General features: G+C 47.4%; 1 protein-coding gene across 2 annotated transcripts; it reads right to left on the bottom strand.

Moving 5' to 3' along the window:
- Nucleotides 1-290: 290 nt before the first annotated feature.
- LOC128095093 (tumor necrosis factor receptor superfamily member 22-like) lies at nucleotides 291-20,272 on the bottom strand. Of its 2 annotated transcripts, XM_052713810.1 has the most exons (7): nucleotides 18,994-20,272; nucleotides 14,635-14,746; nucleotides 11,842-11,970; nucleotides 9,612-9,723; nucleotides 8,759-8,832; nucleotides 6,470-6,622; nucleotides 291-1,221 (listed from the first exon to the last, which is right to left on the bottom strand). In XM_052713810.1, the coding sequence occupies exons 2-7, from the start codon at nucleotides 14,729-14,731 to the stop codon at nucleotides 1,205-1,207; spliced, it is 582 nt and encodes a 193-aa protein (XP_052569770.1). In that variant the 5' UTR covers nucleotides 14,732-14,746; nucleotides 18,994-20,272; the 3' UTR covers nucleotides 291-1,204. The 2 variants fall into 2 exon arrangements, with proteins under 2 accessions (XP_052569770.1, XP_052569771.1); XM_052713811.1 differs by lacking the exon at nucleotides 6,470-6,622 and having other exon boundaries at nucleotides 18,994-20,266.
- Nucleotides 20,273-20,548: the final 276 nt, after the last annotated feature.

Here is a 20,548-nt window from a genome sequence, read left to right as displayed (position 1 = left end):
GGTTTTCATTGCACTTCCTATTTAATCAGGTAATATTACATATATCCTTCTGGGGTGTTTGATGGAGTCGAAGACTAGGTAGTTGTTGTTTTCCTTAGTCATGATAGAAGGTAAATTAGGTACAGAGCTTTGAATTCACCAAGATAGGATAAATAATGGAGTATTTTCTTTAAATCTGCCAAAAACAAATTGAATGGGCATTGTAAATGTAATACTTACTTGGCAATTTCTTTTTTTTTTTTTGGTTTTTCGAGACAGGGTTTCTGTAGCTGGAGTTTTCCTGCCTGGCCCACAGTCAGGACAAATCTCTCTCACCTGCCAGTCCCACAGCCGCTCAGACCCGACCAAGTAAACACAGAGACTTATACTGGTTACAAATTGTATGGCCGTGGCAGGCTTCTTGCTAACTGTTCTTACAGCTTAAATTAATCCATTTCCATTAATCTATACCTTGCCACATGGCTCGTGGCTTACCGGCATCTTCACATGCTGTTTGTCATCGTGGCGGCTGGCAGTGTCTCTCTGACTCAGCCTTCCACTTCCCAGCTTTATTCTCCTCCTTGTCCTGCCTACACTTCCTGCCTAGCCAGTGGCCAATCAGTGTTTTATTTATTGACTAATTAGCAACACATTTGCCATACAGAACATCCCACAGCAGGTTTCTCTATGTAGCTTTGAAGCCTGTCCTGGAACTCACTCTGTAGCCCAGGCTGGCCTCAAACTCACAGAGATCTGCCTGCCTCTGCCTCCCGAGTGCTGGGATTAAAGGCATGTGTCACCACCGCCCAGCAATTGTTCTTATTGTATATATTTTTACTAAGTTAGAGTTAAAACCTTTCCTTTTTATTTAGGCGAAAAGGGGGAAATGTTGTGGTTTTGTTAATAAGGGGCAGCGTAATCTCTTCTGTAACTGCTTCTTAGTAGAAATTAAGGCTTCACTGTCAGGACTCAGGAAGGCTGGAATGCTTGTCAAAGGCCAGGAAGGGAAGGGAGTTCAGGCTGACAAACATCTCTTTCACTCCTGCCCAGGTTCTGCAGGACCACCAGGTGCCAGGAAGAACAGGCTGCTTTGGAGTAGTCTGGAACTGCTGGTTCAAGAAAGGGTTCAGGCTGGTTGGAAATCCTGTCAGAAGCACCTGTGATTTACATCAGTGTACAGCAAGTCCAGGGCCAGCTGGTTTTTATTTGGAGCAGTTTGCAGTCTTCAGTTGTCTTGCAAATCTGTTTGGACAGATACAAACTAGTGTCAGAAGGTAAAGTTAAGGAACTTAGGGGAAAATATTTATCTTGGGTGTACACTTGAAACTTCCAAGCCTGTGGTCCTGGTAGCTAGGGGTGTGGGAGTAGTCCCAAGACTAGGGGAAGCAGAGAGAGAGAGAGAGAGAGAGAGAGAGAGAGACAGACAGACAGACAGACAGAGACAGAGATAGAGACAGACAGACAGACACAGAGAGACAGAGACAGAGAGACAGAAAGCCCACTCTCAAGAATAGGCAGTAGGTGGGAAGCTTAGACTGTTGGTTGACAGGAGTCTTTATCTGGAACCTGTTTGACCTATGACAGGTGGATTCAAGTCATGACTCCCTGAAGCCGACATGAATTTTTTAAGTTTACAAAAAGGGATAAAAGTTTTAGATATATCAGCATTACCACTGTTCATAATCTATACCGAAATCTACATTATAGAAAATGCAGCAGCCTCATGCGTTTAAAATTGTGAGCTTGTGACTATGATTACCATGGCTAGGTTAATAGCTTATCAGAACTCCATTGATTAATGTTAAAATTCTGAACTTTTGAAGTCTTAGTATAACAAAAGCAAAAGAAGGAAAACAGTCTAAAATATTTCTAATATACCTTAAAGCACTCCCCAGACCTTTATAACTTGCATTTATATGTCTTAAATCACTTTCTTTTCTTTTTTTTTTTTTTTTTTTTTTTTGGTTTTTTGAGACAGGGTTTCTCTGTGTAGCTTTGGGCCTTTCCTGGATCTCGCTCTGTAGACCAGGCTGGCCTCGAACTCACAAAGATCCGCCTGGCTCTGCCTCCCAAGTGCTGGGATTAAAGGCGTGCGCCACCACCACCCCGCTTAAATCACTTTCTTAGGCCCTCATAACTAACTTAAGCTTTTACATCAAGAGACCTTTACAATTTGCATCTACATACCTTAAATTACGTTCTTAGACCCTCACAACTTACATAAACATCAAAGACTTTCTTTTTCCATCCAATAATTTACCATGAGATACCAGTGATTAGCGAGAGCAGTCACTGCAAAGCAAGTTCAGGAATAGTAACAAGTTACATTGAAACCTGTTTTGTGAGTTTATTTCTTTCAGGGTGAAGTCAGCCAGCAAGGTAAACTGTCTTTGAGTCTGATTTTTACATATGAAATGGACTGACCAGGCAGCTGCAGCCTTGTGCGGGGAGCTGGGTGCTTGCTGCTGTTAAACTGATAATTAGCCATCAACATTATCAGAGATCTGAGAAGAATACATTAGAGCAGGAAGTGTAATCCAAATGGCCTCTGTATCAGTTAAAATGACAGAGACTTACCCACTACCTGGATAGTTACCCTGGGTTCCCCTGTGGCACACAGGAGGAACTTGAGAAAAGTGACCTATCTTGGGGAGACAGAGGGAGCTATCAATCTAACACTGGCCACAGTTTGGGCAGGACCCTGATGGTGTGTGAGGCATGGAACAGTTCTTTGCCCAGTGGTTAGTGTTACTTACCACAATCCAGGCATAGTCATCTGTGCCCCATCTTCTTCTTTGGAGACCTTAGGGTCAATACTAATAGCTGGCACTTCTGTCTATCATAGGGTTGTTTTTTTTTTTTTTCATTAAACACTTTAAATGCCATATTCAGCAGATCTCTGAGGAGTTCTAATTTTAATCAAACTTTGCTTTTAGTTACTTGCTATAGGCTTAATCTTGAAAACATGTACAGGAGGCTAAATAAAGCTTGCCCCTGTAAATGAATTACATTTGTACTTAGCATGACTATGAGCATAGTTCTGAGCACATTAAATAATTTGATCCCTTACAAGGTGACTGAGCATTAACTTACATGTTTTAATCATCTTTAACAGTTTACAACAAGTTAGTAGCTTATACAAGATTAGGGTTTTACAATTTTATCCCTGTTAAGTTTGGGCCTTAAAACTTTGAATTGAAGATTTAATTGAAGATCCTTTAGCATCCAAATAAAATTTTAAACCATAAATACAGTCACAAAGACAAAGAGGCTAGACATATATCTTCAAGTCAGTTTCTGGTAGCCTGAATAGACCTTAGGAATTTAAAAATCGTACTTATCAAATATACCTTATTTACCAAAAATATGTTGTTCCCTATTTAAAAGTTTCTAGAAGCCTGGTGTGAACACAGAAAATACATAGGTAGTTAGACATAAATCTCTATGTCAGCTTTTGTTAATCTGAACAGACTGTTATAACTTAAGAATTTATAAACCTTATTTATCAAATATTCCTAATTCATCAAGCATAGATTGTAGTTATCTAAAATTTTCTAGAAACCTGGTGTTGAGCAGTTAGTACAGACATAAGTAGTTAGACATCTTTAAGTCAGTTTCTGTTAACCTGAATATACCTCTATAACCTAAGGAATTTGGCTACCTGCTGTTGTCTCCTTAGCCTAGAAAGGAGATACAATGGTAAGCAGAGGACTCAGTGGGACTAAGAAGTTTTATGATTGTTGCCTTAGTTGGTTTAAACTACATGGTTATCTTAATCGAGACGGTGGCAAAGTTACATGTACCCTTTAGCCTTTGCAATAATGGCTGCCGGTCATTACTGCTTCCTTTCCAAACAGGTCATCAGCCAAAGATGGAGGCAAGCCACATAGTTGAAAAATATGTTTAAAATTTTCTTTTTGGATTTTCAAGACAGGGTTTCTCTGTATAGCCCTGGCTATGTAGACCAGGCTGGCCTCGAACTCACAGAGATCTGTCTGCCTCTGCCTCCCAAGTCCTGGGATTAAAAGCATGCACAGCCGGGCGGTGGTGGCGCACGCCTTTAATCCCAGCACTCGGGAGGCAGAGCCAGGCGGATCTCTGTGAGTTCGAGGCCAGCCTGGGCTACCAAGTGAGTTCCAGAAAAGGCGCAAAACTACACAGAAAAACCCTGTCTCGAAAAACAAAACAAAAAAAAAAAAAAAAAAAAAGCATGCACAACCACCACTCAGCCATAGTTGCTATTTAAAAATATCTCTTTTTCTAAACAAGAGTTTAATTCCAGTTACATATTCAGATACAGTATGCTATAGCAGATCTTTCTTTCTTTCTTTTTTTTTTTTTTTTGAGACAGGGTTTCTCTATGTAGCTTTGTGCCTTTCCTGGAACTCACTCTGTAGCCCAGGCTGGCCTCAAACTCACAGAGATCCACCTGCCTCTGCCTCCCGAGTGCTGGGATTAAAGGTGTGTGCCACCACGCCGGGCAGCAGATCTATCTTTCTAAACAAGAGTTGAATCACATATATAATATGCTGTACCTAACTAAGATTACCTATCAGCCTTTTGTTATATGTTTTAAGTTAACTTTTTATTATAGATTTTGCAATTTTTTTTGTTTTGTTTTGTTTTCCAAGACAGAGTTTCTCTGTGTAGCTTTTGGAGCCTGTCCTGGAACTCACTTTGTAGACCAGGCTGGCCTCGAACTCACAGAGATTCACCTGCCTCTGGCTCCTGGGTGCTGGGATTAAAGGTGCACCACCACCACCTGGCAGATTTTGCAAATTTTTAACCATACCTAAAGTACTTACAAATTCTGAGATGCAGTTTACACAATAGTCTTAAGAGATTTTCTTTGAGAGCAGAGAACAAAGAAATCATAGAGACAGAAGATTTTCAAAAGTAGGAAAAGTTTTGAGAAAAGAGAGTTTAGGAAGTGGGCAGCAGAGGAAGTTTAGGTATAAGAGACTTGGGGATCCTTTTGTTTGCACAGTGGCAGAAGTTGTTCCCACATCAGAGAATTTAGAGATCAAGTGTGCCATTTTTGTGACCCGTACTGAGGCCAAGCCATTTACCGTAAGACAGTAAGGCTTTAAAGAAATGTCTGAGTCCGAGGAGGAAAAGAGGAAGGGGTCAGAGGCCAGATCTCCGCCAGAGGGAAGGTTCCAAGAGGGAGCTGAGCTACAGACACAGGGTCGAAAGCAGGAACTCCATCCAAGGGAGGGTTCCAATACTGCAGAGGCCCAGGAGGATGGAAAGAAGAGTCAGAGCACGCAGCTCTGAAGGGGAGGTGAGGAAAGGGCTGCAAACAGTAACTCCAACTGAAGGAGGAGCCCAACACCCTGGAGGCCCAGAAGGGTAGAAGGAAGCTGCGGGGTTTCCAGGAGGGAGCTGAGAGATAGAAAAGACCAGGGCAGAAGAGAGAAGGGTAAGTGTCTTGGTGACAAGAATTTCAATCCAGGGCACCCCCAAGGGGACTGAGAGATCTGTCAGAGAGAAATATCCCGAATCATAGAGGAGAGGCATCCCTTTCCACGTGATGGGCCCTGGAGGGCGAGAGGAAGCTTCCTGGCACACTGGTGTGACTTTTACAGTAACAGTAGACAAAGCAGGAAGCTCCAGGGAGACGCTTACCCGGTAGAGGAGGGAAGGTGAGTGGGTAGAGCAGGCAGGGGAGAAAGCAGCTGAAGAGGCAGCCTGGGGAGAGGGAGGGTTCCAACAGAGGAAGAGGGGCAGCTCTCTTAGCAGTGAGATGCCCATGTGGTGGGTACCCAAGAGGGCATAGCAGGCCCCAGGAACCAGAGAGACTGAGAAGAAACTCACCAAGGCGAGGAGAGACAAATGGTTAGAGTAAGTGGAAGGAAGCAGGGGCGGAAGAGGTGGACTCCAGAACAGGAGTCCACTCTGGGGGGTAGCAGAAGCCAGCAGAAACAAGCCACCCACACCTACATGCCTTAGGAAAGTCAAATCAGCAGTCTGCTTCAATTAGGAGAGGCTAAGCCCCTTGGAAGGGGCTCACCTATGCTCCTCCCAGGCTTCAGGCTCCAGATGTAGTATAAAGTGAGGACATGTCCGCTCCAATAATGGTTAGGGGGAAGGTTTTTATTGCAGACATGAAGGAGACTACAGCTAGAGGCATCTGGAAGAGTCCAGAGCAGAGAAAGTAGTAGACTAAACATGGCCAGCAGACTGCATCAGGCCATGAGAAGAAGGGGTGGGGAGGGGAGCAGGGAGGAGGGGGCGAGAGAGGAAGAGAAGAAAGGATCTCTTAAGAAAGAGGGGGCCAGAGGATGCCCAGAGAGGGAGAACCAGGAAGGCACATGGCTGAAATGGCAGGGTTATATAGGAATGAGAAGCTGGGGAAAGGGGAGCCCACGAGCTGGAGAAGTTTAGGGCAGGGGGTGTAGTGAGAAGAGCCACAGGTACTGAGTGGGTCTGGAGGCCAGCATGTTCTTTGGTATGCTCATAGGCACCATGGTTAGCCATTTGTTCTGACCTTCTTTGGACTCAGACACCATGGACATGCCTTCAGCTAATTTGTCACTTGGACATCTACAGGACCGTTGTTTTTTCAGGCAACAGCAGACAGCAATAACAATGACTGGAAAAACAAGTAGTAGTAGTAGTAGGAATAGCCAATTTCTGTGATCTGAAAGTGGGAAAAACAAGAAATATTTTGGTCAAGTCAAGAACAGACATTTTTTTTTTTTTTCTGGCAGTCTATGATGAAGGACAGATGGCAAAGCCAACGGTCTTCTTCCTGGCATGGCAGAGGCCTGATGACAGGCCCAGCACAGGGAGAACTGGGTCTTTTTTTTTTTTTTTTTTTTGGTCAACTTGACATTAAGTTAGGGCAACCTAGGAAGAGGGAACCTCGGCTGGGAAAATGCCTATACCAGATTGCCTGTAGGCAAGTCTGTGGGGGCATTTTCTTGATTGCTAATCAAGAGAGGAGGCCCCACTGTGGGCAGTGCCACTCCTGAGCAGTCTATGAAAGCCAACTGAGCAAGCCACGGGGAGCAAGCCATGGAGCATTTCTTCATGGCCTCTGCTTCAGTTCCTGCCTCTAGGTGCCCGCTTGAGTTCCTGCCCACATCCTTTCATGATGGACTGTAAGCTGTAAGCAAGTTAAAAAATAAGTCCTTTGCTCATTAAGTTGCTTTCGGCCAGCATTTTATCTCAGTGATGCAAAGCAGACTAACAAAAGCAGGAAGGGAGGCCGCCATACTGGCGCTCCTGAGAACAGAAAGGACTGGCCTTGTGTTCCAACAGGAAGGAGACATCCTCGTTCCCAAGAGTTAGTTGACTATTATACAATTTGGTAAAACACACATCACACAAAACTTAATATCTCACCACTTTCAGAACATCTGAGGTGTTTTTCACGGCTGTGCAGCCATCTCCACACCAGTCTCTAGGATTTTCTGATCTTCCCTCACTGACCTCTGCCCCCAGTGGACACTAACTTCCCAGCCTTGCTCCCAGACTGTGGTTCCCAATGTTCTCTACTTCACCTCTGTCAGCTTGTTGCTCCAGGACTGCCCAGGTACAACCACACTGGCCGTTAGGGCCAGGCTTATTTCACTTAGCACACTGTCTTCAAGGCTTATTATACTGCTGTGTCAGAGTGTCTGTCCTTTTCAAGAGAAAATGCTATTCCATTGAATATACTTTCCCCCTTTGGCTGTTGACACTCACAGCTGTGCAGTGCTAGAATTATAGGCCAGGGCCAGTGTGTGCTAGTTGAATTTTACTGTATCTTTTTGGAGTACTGGGGATTGAATTTAGGGCTTCATGCATGCTAGGAAAATGCTCTACTTCATGCATGCTAGGAAAATGCTCTACCACTGAGCTTCAGCCAAGTCCTAATTTTTGCACATTGTTAAATAAGGATCCAGCTTCATTCTTTCGCACATGTATGTTCTTTTGCCAGCATTATTTGTTGAAGAGGCTGCCTTTTCCTTACTCAATGTTCAGCTCAAGGGTCCACTTATTGTAAAGGATTGTTTAAAATTCCATTAACACATGAATGAAGACACATGTGGGTTGTACATAATGATTCAGTCATGAAAAAAAAATGAGGCCCTGATAGCTTCAACCTAGATCAGCCTTAAAATATGATGCCCAGGGGCTGGAGAGATGGATCAGTGGTTAAGAGCACTGACTGCTCTTTTAGAGGACCCAGGTTCAATTCCTGGCACCCACATGGCAGCTCACAACTGTGTGTAACTCCAGTTCCAGGGGAATCTGACACCTTCATACTAATGCAAGTTAAATAAATTATTAAAAAACACCATGATGCTCAGGTGGCTGGAGAGATGGTTCAGTCATTAAGAGCACTGGCTGCTCTTGCAGAGGACCCAGGTTCAGTTCCCAGCATGCACATGGTGATTCTCAACCATCTGTAACTCCAATCCCAGGGAATCTGTCACCTCTTGTATATATACAGTGCACAAACATACATGCAGCAAAACACCTATACACGTAAAATATTTTACAAGGAAACATGATGCTCAGGGATCCAGACACAGAAGCTACACGTGGTGACTCTACATCTTTGAACAATATGAACAGGACAGGCCACTAAAGCAGACTGGCCTGGGAGGGTCAGGGTCTGACAGAGACAGAGATTCCATTTAGGGGGACATGTATTTTGCAACAGATGGAGGGCTGGTATTCAGTGTTATTTTGATGTCTACTTTGAAACAGTTAATGCTGTGTGTGGTATGTAAATTTTCATTCAATAAGAAGATAGCCATAGTGTTTAAAAATACATCTGTCTTACTTGTTGTAGTCTGACCGCACACCGTGTTCGCTGTGGAGTTGCATGCCTGGAGGACGGGGATTCCCTGAGGACACCTGGAAAGAGACACCCTCAGTTCTTTCTGCCAATCAATGGCAGAGGATGCCCAGAAAGGCTTGATACCACCTCCAAACCACATCAGGCAGCATCATGATCCAAGATCTGCAACAGGGCTCTGGCCATACAGTTCTTACCAGCTCCACTGGCATCTCAGACACTATTGTGTGATTCTCACTAAATAGACAAAATTTACTACATTTCCCTTCTCCATTGATGTCCATAGCCTCTTTGGTGGCCTTGGAGTGAGAAAAAGGAGGCCTGTCCTGCTGTTATCAGGGAGTCAGATTTCACAGTCCCCAGAGCAACAATACTCCCCAGGCCTGCGGCTTGTGCTGACACCCCCTAGTGGTTTGAATATGCAACAACTCCATCTAACACCTGACAGGAGCGAATTCATCTTATCGAGGGGGGAAAAACACAGAATTTTCCTAAAACCTTGTCCTGAAGTCTTTTCCCATACGGTTTAACTCAGATCTACCTTCCTGGGAATGAACGAGGCTTTCGCCAGCCCTCCCAAATCCTGTTACACTGAAGAAACCTCCTGGAAGATATCACTCAGAAAAACTGGGTCCCCTGGCAGGGATATCTACTTTCTCTCAAGGGGCACCAGACTTGGAGATGTCTAGCAATAAGTTCTGCACCATCCAGGCCACAGAGTCCCCACCCCACATTACCCCCTGACAAAGAATGACACAGACTGTCCCCTTCTCTGGACATTAGAGGCCACTCAAACAATGTATAAAGCCACCACCGACCCATGCCACAATGTTCTTACTTGGTACATGGGCGGCAGACTTCATAGGATTTTGGGTCAGAATAGAAATGACCCACTTGGCACTGGCATTTCCGGTCACTGGTGGCAGAGCATTCAGCCACCATTTCCTGGCCTGCAATCCAAGGAAGAGCAGGGTTAGGTCAAGATGAGCATCCTCAAATATGCACATAGACCCCACCATCATTTGAGAGGAAGAGCCTGTCCCAGTACAAGCTTTACCAGCCATCACAGATGTACTGAACACTAAACAGTACTAACTACTATGAACATTCGATCACCCTCAGGCCTCCAGAGTGGTACCCAGACCTGAGGTAGGTGATGGCTTGGGAGATTCATTGTTCAGCATCCCATACAACAGCATCAAACTACCCCGAGGCCTCCATCACAGGTGGTCCTGACCTGTACGTCCACTGCTGCCCCACAAAGTTCCCCTCCCCGAGGCCACCATCTCCAGACATCTCTGACTTGCCTCATTCTTTGCTGAAGAGCTAGTGACCATGTGTCTGGATCGCTGGTGGGACTTTGCACCTCTCTTAACTGAGACTGACTCAGTGGCTTATGAGAGAAGATGATTTTCCCACTTGAGGTGTTCCTGTTCTATAGTTCAGTGCACCACAAACAGTCAGCTGAATGTCAACCCCTCACTGTTAGGGATCTCCAGCTTGGGGCCCCACTCCAAACCCCACCCTCAGCACGCCAAGCATCGTCTCCTCCCCTGGAGCTCCTCAAGGCCACCTACAGGGTATTTAAGGTCCGGCTCATAGACTTGCCTCGAGGTTTCCCCCCTTTCTTGAGACCCCCCCCCCCAGGATTGCTTTGCTCAGATGAAAACCTGGACTTTAATTTGGACTGATTGAATGTATTGCACCAGCGGAGAAACCCAATATCGGGGTACAGAAACCTTTCACTCACAGTGCTCTGAAGCTAGACCGTGTCCATTCTCAGAGTACAGCAGTGGGCATAGGCAAGGAGGACTCCCAGCCCGGCTCTCTGCAGATGTCTTACAGCATCAGGGGATCTGTGATTGTGGAATATGGTTCTGTCTTTTGTTTCTTTGTTTGAGATAATATTTCTCTATGTAGTCCTAGCTAGCCTAGAACTCCACAGATGAGGCTGGCCACACTGAAGTGACATTTTTATCTGTCTCTGCCTCCTGAGCTCTGGGATCAGAGACATGTGTGCCACGATGCTCAGCCTGCCTCCGTCTTTATGCTTAGGAGAAGCATATGACAGTGCTGAGGCACAGGATATTGTGGTATTTGTCATTTAGTTTAACAACATCAGTGACACAGGAGTGTATATACATACATATGCACATGCACACACAAAGCAGAATTTCTTTTTCCATAATGTCAGGGAACAAAACCCAGGTCTTTTGCATACTAGGCAAACACTCTCTCACTGAGCTGCAACCCCGGCCCCAGCAATTGCTTCAAGTTTGTTTGTTTGTTTGTTGAGACAGAGTCTCGCTACGTAGCTCTGGCTGTCTTCAAACTCCTTATGTAGGCCAGGCTGGCCTTGAACTCCCAGAGATCTGCCTCCAGAGTGGGAGGATTAAAAGCATCTATGTCATCACGCCCCGCCTGCTTCAAGTTTTTGGAAAACTGATGTTATTACATACATTTCCGTATCCTCTCAGTGACTCCTGCAGGCCTATGCCTCTTCTCTCAGCAGCCTCCCCAGATCCCCACACCCGCTGCTCTGCTCTGGAAGCTCTTGTTTGGGAACTTGCACACATGGCTGCCTATCCTTGGAGGGGCGATTTTTCTCATTACCTGCATGTGTTTTACTGGGTTCTGCATTCAATTGACAATTAGGAGAAAAATATCTAAACAAGGGGGAAGGCTGTCTTTGCGATTGTGATTTTTCTGACACGGTTCTTACTCTGAGTCCCTCTCACCCATAAGGAATAATTTTTGCTTTGGTTTGGTTTTGAGGCAGGGTCTCACTGTGTAGCCTTTGCTGCCCCAGAACTCACTATGTAAACAGGCTGGCCTTGAACTCCGAGATCAGCGGCTTCTGCCTCCTATGTGCTGGGATTAAATATTGCAATAACCATGCCCAGCTATAAGAAACAAATTTTAGTGGGACTCGCCAGATGCATCCTGGCATCCATCAGTCATGGCTACTCCATCCCAGTACTGGACTAACACTAGCGTGTTTCTGACTCTTTTGGCAGTTTTCAAAGACACACAGTGCTAGTCCAGTCTCTGCTCAGTCACATACTCACGTTCGTCACAGCTGGAGCACGGTATACAAGACTCTAGGCCATTACTAGCCCTTGTGAACGTTCCGGGGTGACACTTCTCACACTGTCCGAGGGTGTGGGAGATTGTGCAGGACGTCTTGACAAACTCACCTGTGGATAAGGCAGACAGGGATCAGCTTGCTCCAGGCACCCAGGGGTAAGGGGCTAGGTTGCTCCAGGTGGGCTTATGTCTTTAGCACAAATTCTACATAATCTCTGTCACAAACTGCTTGAGGATTTGCAAGGGCTGCTGGATCCCTGAGCTGCACTCCTTCCTGTGGCTATCTGGCCCTCCTGGGTCTAGGAAGCCAGAGAACCAGTAGTGAATAGAATGGGCTCCTCCTCCTCCTGCAGGGCTCAGCTTCTATGTCAAAAGTAACTGACTCCTGCCCTTCAAGCCCCATGTTCTTCTCTTTGAGTGGCAGTCCCAGTGTTCTGAGAAGCACTTGAGACCCTGGTGAAGTCAGGTCACCTCATTTACTGCCTCACAAACATGTCACTTAACAAGAACTTTCTTCCTCAGGCCTCTTTCTGTCGTTATTGGTGGTGTTGATACAGTATGGCTCAAGTTGGCCAGGAATTCATAGCAATCCTCCTGAGTGCAGGGATTATAGGTTTACGATACCATGCTTAGCTTCTTTCTTTCTTTCTTTCTTTCTTTCTTTCTTTCTTTCTTTCTTTCTTTCTTTCTTTCTTTCTTTCTTTCTTTCTACTTGTGTGTGTGTGTGTGTGTGTGTGTGTGTGTGAAAGCCTCAGTCAATAGTCCTGGCTGGCCTGGAACTCACAGCAATCCCATTGCCTCAGTTTCTCAATGCCGGGATTACAGGTGTGAACCACCATGCTCAATGTCTTACGCCTTTCCTAAAGGCAGGACAGTTCTTCGTCCTGGCAGGTTCTCCTGGAACCATTTTGTATCCTTCCTTGGTTCAGGCTCTCTGATACCAACTTGGAAGTGTTCAGGTAGCCCTGGGAATTTCCTTTCCTATTAATTGTAAAGGAAACTATAAACTACTAACTATGGAGGAAAGGACCAAGTCCAGCAAACATGTTACTCTCATGTATTCTCCGAAGGACAGCTGCAGACATGACCAGGTGGCAGACATGCAGAGTCCATTGGAGAAGAGAGACTAGTGGAGTGAGACTGAGTCAAGCCTAGTGGACAGCTAGCTGAGTCTCGGTGTTTGGTTCTTGTATCTATTTGGACATCAATAATTTTTCATTTACGGTAGTTGATTTTTTTTTTTGTTTGTTTTTCGAGACAGAGTTTCTCTGTGTAGCTTTGGCGTCTGTCCTGGAACACACTCTGTAGACCAGGCTGGCCTCGAACTCACAGAGATCTGCCTGCCTCTGCCTCCTGAGTGCTGGGATTAAAGGCATGCACCACCACCACCTGGTTCGATGGTTGTTGTTTTTAAGATTTATTTTTTATTGTTTGTCTGTCTGTCTGTCTGTGTACACAAGTATGTGCAGGTGCCCAAAGAGAGCAAAGAGGGCAACAGATCCTCTGGAGCTGGAGTCAGGTGGTTGTGAGAAGCCTGATGTGGGTACTGGGAAACAAACTCCTGTCCCCTGAGAGAGCAACAAGCTTTCTTAACTGCTAAGTCATCCTTCCAGCCCTGTTTCCTTTTTGAAACTATCTTGAAATGGGAAAGTGAGTGACCATAAAGAATGTTAAAGTCAAGCTCTAAATTTTGGGACTGAGGGTGACATGAGCTGCCAGTTTGGGGTGACAGAGTACAGTGCCCTGTAGCGCCTGCCCCTCTCTGCAGCATCGGCTTCAAACCTGATTGTCTACTGGTATTAGGGAGATGACCTTCTCCTGAAGGAATGTCAGGAGGGAGCAGGGGACAGGCTGACACTGACAGACTGGCGAGGGCTGCCATGGTGTGCTTCATGGGACCCAGTCTGGACAGACAGGCAAGGGCTGGTGTGCATCTTTACTACTCCTCTGTACTTCTCCAGAGGAGCCCCTCAGCACTGCTCCAGGGGGAAGCCGGGGGAACCGAGGTTTACAGCTGGAAGTAGCTTCACTCTGGCCCCACATGGCTCTGCCTACACTGAACACAAAAGTGCTCAGTTCTCTAACAGCTGGGAATTGGACTTTGCAAGGAGACTTCTCCTACGCACAGGAGCCTAAAGAACAGTAAGCTAAATGATTTATCTTGGGTGACAGAGTGGGGGATTGGTGGGCCATGGGTCCAGGACAGCTTCACTTCAGTGGGCTTGGGTGTCTCATGGGAAGGGCCTGTTAAGAGAGCCTTCATTCACCATGGGGCATGGTGTGATTTCTCGTACATTTGTGTTGACAGACTAGGGCCTTGGGCTACCCCAAGTATCTGCAGCCCACTCTGTGTGCCCACATGAGTTGTGAAGACCCTATGACTGCTTGGTGAACTGCCCTGCCATGAGGGACGGCAGAGGGGCTCCCGGCACCTGTCGCAAATACAGGTAGGCAATATTAATCCTCCCGGCTCCCTTTTCTGAACTCTCCTCTCAGCTGGGTGCCACAGCTCATGCCTCCAAGGGTGGATAGGTGGGTGAGCTTCCACTAGTGAGGCCTTGGTAGAAGTATTCATACCAACTCTCTTGAACACAGAAAGGGACGCCTTTGGGGGGGGTCTGTGTACCTGGGCTAGGAGGTACTTCCTAGAGTCTGAGCCAGTAGGTAGTGGCTGAGGTGGACTCACTGCTCCACACCCTCCTCATCTCGTACAGCCTCTGGTGTGGGGCTGCCCATGTCTATGCTCTGGCACTGGGTCCCATTGTGGAACTCACCTGCCCTACAGTTCTTGCAGCAGTAGTCCCCAGACCAGTACTCATCAGGGCCGCAGTTGGAGAGGTCCTCACTCTGTCTGGAGAGTAGTGCTGGCATAGCAATTAGCGGGAGCTAGAGAAGGACAAGGGGCAGCTTACATTTATTGGTAACTGCAGAGCACGGTCGGATGCTGGTGGAAAAGGAAGTACCAAGAAAAGGAGCCTCCTTGTGGGGAGCACATGGCCAGCAGGGCAGGGACTATCTGACGCTGGGGCCTGCAATTTTCTGCAGAAGGGTGCCCAGCAGAGCACGGCGAAGTTGGGTGGCTCTCTGCTGTTTGTACAGCAGTATTTCCCCGGTTCTCTTCCAGCAGTCAGCAGGGAATGTTCTAGTGCAACTTGTGACCTACTCGGACCCTGTCATCCACACATCAGGCTTTCATGGCTGCTTCCCATAGTGCAGCTGCAGACGGAGGCGCCAGTTGGAGCAACTTGCAAGGGGGTAAAAGATCCAGAGCTCTGCTTTGTGGTTTTGTTTTTTTCCCACCTGTGTGGCCCTGGCTGTCCTGGTACCCACTATGTAGACCAGGCTGGCCTCCATTTCACAGAGATCCACCTGCCTCTGCCTCCAGAGTGCTGGGACTGAAGGTGTGGGCTACCATTGTCCTGCTTTTTTTTTTTAATTCACCTTAACATATTATTTCTCCAAGTATCCAAAAGTTTTAAATGTTTTTCTTGGGCTGGAGGGAGATGGCAGTCAAAAGCATATGCTGGCTAGGCACAGTGGCATATACTTTTAATCCCGGCATTTTGGAGGCAGAGGCAGGCTAGTCTCTGTGAGTTCCAGAATAGTCAGGGTTCTATATGTAGAGAGACCTTGTCTTAAAAACAAAAAGAAAAAAAAAAAGGCTTGATGTGGTGGTCATTGGTTGGAGATTGAAAGGACATCATCCATGGAGCTGTGATATCACACAGGCCTATAAATCCAGAGTCTGTAAATTAATAGGTGACTCACACTGGAAAAACTATTTACCCTTGTCATGTCTCGCTTTTCTCATCTGTAGAATGAGGATAGTAATATACTTACTTAGGGTTGCGAGATTAAATAACGCATGTGGAACAGTTGGTATGTTCCCAGCACGTCCTCTCTCCTCCCTGCTTCCCGCTCTAAGTGACCTGCCTTGATCTATAGCCTAAACGTAAGGGGCTCAAACTAAGAATACAGATCCCTCAAACTCTCTACCAAGGGAAGCACCAAGCTGAGGCCCCTCTTCTTTCTGTTTGCATTCGCATGGCACACACTCTTGAAATTCCCCACAGCCGCAGCCCTCAGGACCCATCTACACATTCGTGGGAGCTGTCCTCTCTCACACCCCGACTCACTCGGCTCTATTTCACTGCTAGCTCCTCCTCACGATCGTCATCTTCCTCTGGTTCAGAGCTCCCGCCCTCAGTGTTTCTTCAATAGGCGAGAGAACCTCCTTGGCGGCAGGATTTCCTGGTTCATAGGTTAGGATCATACGGCATAATTTTTTTTTCCTTCTGGTAGTCTTGGCCCATTTATCATTTGTCAGGAATTCTGCCATTTACTCGGGTCAGGCAGGAGTCTTTTCAGGGTTCCTAGCTGGTCACCTTGCTGCCATCTTTACTGTCACGACCTGTGGAATCTGGCAGCTCTTCATACATGCCCTGAAGGCAACACTCACTATTTTTCCCCTGCCTCGCAAGGACTGAATGCTGGCCTGCTACACCTGTACTTTCTCTTGGGAGAACGACAGCCACAGGCCAGACGGTGGAAAATAAAGATATCTTTATTTTCAGCCAGGTGGTGGTGGCGTTCCATGCCTTTAATCCCAGCACTCGAGAGGCAGAGACAGGCAGATCTCTGTGAGTTCGAGGCCAGCCTGGTCTACAGTGAGCTCCAGGGCACCCAAGGCTACTCCGAGAAACCCTGACTAGAAAATAAATAAATAAATAAATCTTTATTTTCAGCATTCTTTGAGGATGGTCTGTTTTTTTGTGTTCTTTAAAGAGATGTTATCTTCAATCTTTTATTTTTATTTTGACTTTTACAAGACAGGGTCTCACTACACAGCTCTGGCTGTTCTGGAACTCACTATGTAGACCAGGCTGGCCTCGAACTCACAGAAATCTGCCTGTCTCTGTTTCCTCAGTGCTGGGGTTAAAGGTGTGGGCTGCTACGCCCAGCTCATCTTCAATCTTAAATTGAAGCACCTTCTTTTTTTTGACAGTATTTGAGTCAATCATTACTTTTTCTTTACAACTTTCTTTAACAACATTGTCTATCTAGATTGTTTCTGGGGGTTTCTGGAATACAAAATGCAGATGGAATACAAAATCCGGAGATGCCTCAGCAGGCGTGTAGCTCCAGAGCCCCAACCTGGAGGGGCAGAGAAGTTTGCTGAGGTTAAGAGCCACCCCATGTGAGGTCTGGGTCTTGCCCTCATGGGGAAGTTCAGATCTAGTCTCAAAGAGCTGGGAATTTTTTTTTTTTTTTTTTTTTTTTTTTTTTTTTTTTTTTTTTTTTTTTTGGTTTTTCGAGACAGGGTTTCTCTGTGTAGCTTTGCGCCTTTCCTGGAACTCACTTGGTAGCCCAGGCTGGCCTCGAACTCACAGCGATCCGCCTGGCTCTGCCTCCCGAGTGCTGGGATTAAAGGCGTGCGCCACCACCGCCCATACCACCCTGAACGCGCCCGATCTCGTCTGATCTCGGAAGCTAAGCAGGGTCGGGCCTGGTTAGTAGTTGGATGAGAGCTGGGAATTTTATGTCACCTCTGAGTCACCACTGTTGCATGTCGGCTGGCAGCCTGTGGAGGAGATCCCGGCTCATTGGTCCAGGGCGGCGGGAGCTGCCCAGCAACAGCCAGTAAAGAAGTACTCTTAACCAAGGAAGTATTTCTCTAGCCCCCCGGTTATTTTAAAAAGCGCTGATTGCATGTAAATGGTCTCTGACTGCTCAAATAGTATCTTAGAACAACCTAAGGATTATTTTTTGTTGTTGTTACTACTAAAGATCTAAATGTGTCACACAAACGCTATACCCTAATGGGTTTATAAAACATAAATCTTTTCCTGCTTGACAGGGTTTCTTTGTGTAGCCTTGACTGTGTGGCTGTCCTGGAACTCACTCTGTTGTCCAGACTGGCCTCTAACTCACAGAAATATGCCTGCCTCCGCCTCCTGAGTGCTGGGATTAAAGGCATGTGCCATCACTGCCTGGCTGTTTGGTTTTGAAGACAGGATATTACTATGTAACCTCAGCTGGGTTGGAATACTGTTATAGAGACCAGGCTTGAACTTAAAACTGTGGCAATCCTGCCTCTGTCTTCCGAGTGCTGAGATTACAGGTGTGTGACACTAAACCAGCCTTAAGAGAATTCTCATGAGAAAAAGATGGACATTAAATTGGCTGTAACCGAAAGGTTATTTACAGGGTTGTCCAGGTTTTTTGTTTGTTTTTCAGAGTCTTACTGTGTGTAGCTCTGGCTGGCCTGGAGCTCTATATGTAGATCAGGCTGCCCACCTAATTTAAATTTAACTGCAGTTCACTATTAAAGTGACAATGAGAGATCTTGGGACAGAGATCAGAGAGGCCCACGAAAGGCAGTAGGCAGTCATTCCTTCTACATGCTCCTTTTGTAGTAGTTAGCTAGCATATCTGGGGACCAGCCTGGCCGGACCCACCGAGGAGCACACACGACTAAGCGCTAGTCTGCATCCGCCCCTGTGCGCGCCTGCAGGCGGAAAAAAAAAAGCCCAGGCGAAGAAATTCATGTGCGTTTATGAGCGCTTCTCCTAGCGCTCAGGGATACCCTTCTCTAGTCTGTGAACGTGGCTACTTCCCTGACTCTGCCCCAACCCCCTACCCCACCCCCGACTCCCAACCGAGTAAGAGTAGGCTCCGCGGTGTAGGCTGTGCCCGGGCTGATGCGGGCGCCCCACACAGCCCGCTCCGCCGAGATGCCTGTAGGCTGTGCCCGGGCTGATCCCGGCGCCCCACAACCCGCTCCGCCGAGGTGCCCGTACGCGGTGCCCGGGCTGATCCCGGCGCCCACACAGCCCGCTCCGCCGAGGTGCCTGTAGGTTGTGCCCCGGCTGATCCCGGCGCCCCACAACCCGCTCCGCCGAGGTGCCGGTAGGCTGTGCCCGGGCTGATCCCGGCGCCCCACACAGCCCGCTCCGCCGAGGTGCCGGTAGGCTGTGCCCCGGCTGATCCCGGCGCCCCACACAGCCCGCTCCGCCGAGGTGCCCGTACGCTGTGCCCTGGCTGATCCCGGCGCCCCACACAGCTATAGTTTTCCCCTGCAGCCCAGAGGCCGGGTGCCAGGACCAGGGGTCTTAGCTCCGAGCCCTACTCACCTGCACCAGCAGATACAACTGTAAACAACGAGTTGCAATCTTTATAAAAGACAGACAGAGGCAGATTGTAAACGTTACTCAAAAGCAGCAACAGAGAGAGAGAGAGAGAGAGAGAGAGAGAGAGAGAGAGAGAGAGAGAGAGAGAGAGAGAGAGAGAGAGAGAGAGAGAGAAGGTGGAAACCACACCAATACAGCCGTCCCACTCAGCTCAACACAGGAGGCAGAAAACTTGACATTTTTGCTGTCTCTCTTCCAAACGAGAAGTCTGAAGTAATTCCACCCCTGTCGCATTCCCATGAGTGGTCACCAGTCAGTGGTCTGGAGAGGCAGCTGAAAGCTTCTCTATCAGGGTTTGGGGGGCTATGTGAGACCTGCTAACTCTGCTGACCCCCAAGGGAGGCCTGGGTCTCCACCCTGTATCGGCTTTCCCAGGCCTGTGAGTGAATCCCTCAACTACTCTTCCCATTGACTGTGTTTAGCTCCTCATGTGCCAATCCAAGCTCCTGGGACACGACATTTAAGGAAAGTCTCCTAGCCTGACATAGGAAACACAAGGGTCGATCTCTCATCCTCTCTAGGGAATCTGGGTCCAAGATGATCGATTGGTTCATCTAATTCCACCTGCCTCCTCCAGGTGTTAGAAAAGATGGTCCACTGACCAGCCCATCCAGCTCCCTTCCAAATACCACTTCCTCTTTAAAATGAGGGAGGACTCAGGGGCATCAGAGGACTTTGAGACCTGGATTTCATTGGCTGCTCCAAGGAAGAGGAGCCTGCACCAGGATGGCTCTCCTTAAGTCATCCCTTGCCTCTCTCCCTAGGGCCAGGGAGCAGAGCCTGTGTCCACAAGCCCTCACCTAGGTTGGGCAGTGGGAGGGGCCAATTCTTTGGACAGCCTGCAGCCCTTGTGTGTGTGTGTTCGTGTGTGTGTGTGTGTGTGTGTGTGTGTGTGTGTGTGTGTGTGTGTGTGTGTTTGAGACAGGGTTTCTCTGTTTAGTTTTGGTGCCTGTCCTGGATCTCGCTCTGTAGACTAGGCTGGCCTCGAACTCACAGAGATCCACGTGGCTCTGCCTCCTGAGTGCTGGGATTAAAGGCATGCTCCTCGGCCACCCAGACGACAGCTGTCTTCTTGTCTTCCCTCAGGCCTGGTGTCTGCTCAGGACTAAACCAAATCAAAACACAAACATGTTTCCTTGGAAAGCTGCACTTGCTGCTCTTGCTCAGCAGGTAAAAGCCCTTGCTGTCAAAGCCTGATGGCCCTAGCTCAATCCCCCAAACCCAGATCGTGGTGAAGCTACAGGCCAGGAAGTGGTGTCACAGCGGGGGCAGAGGCAGGCAGAGGCCTGCTTTACAAAGTGAGTTCCCAGACAGCAAGGGCTACACTGTCTGGAGAGGGGTGTGTGTGTGTGGGGGGGGGACCACGGAACCGATTGCACTAAGTTGTCTTCTGACATACACACACAACAATCTTTTTTCCTTCCTTTCTTTTCTTTTTCTTTTTCTTTTTTTTTTTTTGAGACAGGGTTTCTCTGTGTAGTTTTGGTGTCTGTCCTGG

The sequence above is a fragment of the Peromyscus californicus genome, unplaced genomic scaffold (genome assembly GCF_007827085.1).
Source record: "Peromyscus californicus insignis strain IS unplaced genomic scaffold, ASM782708v3 Scaffold_4__1_contigs__length_199733344, whole genome shotgun sequence".
In the NCBI taxonomy this organism is placed as follows: domain Eukaryota; kingdom Metazoa; phylum Chordata; class Mammalia; order Rodentia; family Cricetidae; genus Peromyscus; species Peromyscus californicus.
This window is presented reverse-complemented; position numbering and strand designations above follow the sequence as displayed.

Excerpts from the sequence above, each read along its gene's own strand:
- LOC128095093 (XM_052713810.1), bottom strand. The coding sequence starts at position 14,731 with ATGCCAGCACTACTCTCCAGACAGAGTGAGGACCTCTCCAACTGCGGC. Across the intron at positions 11,971-14,634 it reads CTGCAAGAACTGTAGGGCAG|GTGAGTTTGTCAAGACGTCC; the intron begins GTGAGTTCCACA and ends CCTTATCCACAG. Across the intron at positions 9,724-11,841 it reads GTGCTCCAGCTGTGACGAAC|GCCAGGAAATGGTGGCTGAA; the intron begins GTGAGTATGTGA and ends CTTGGATTGCAG.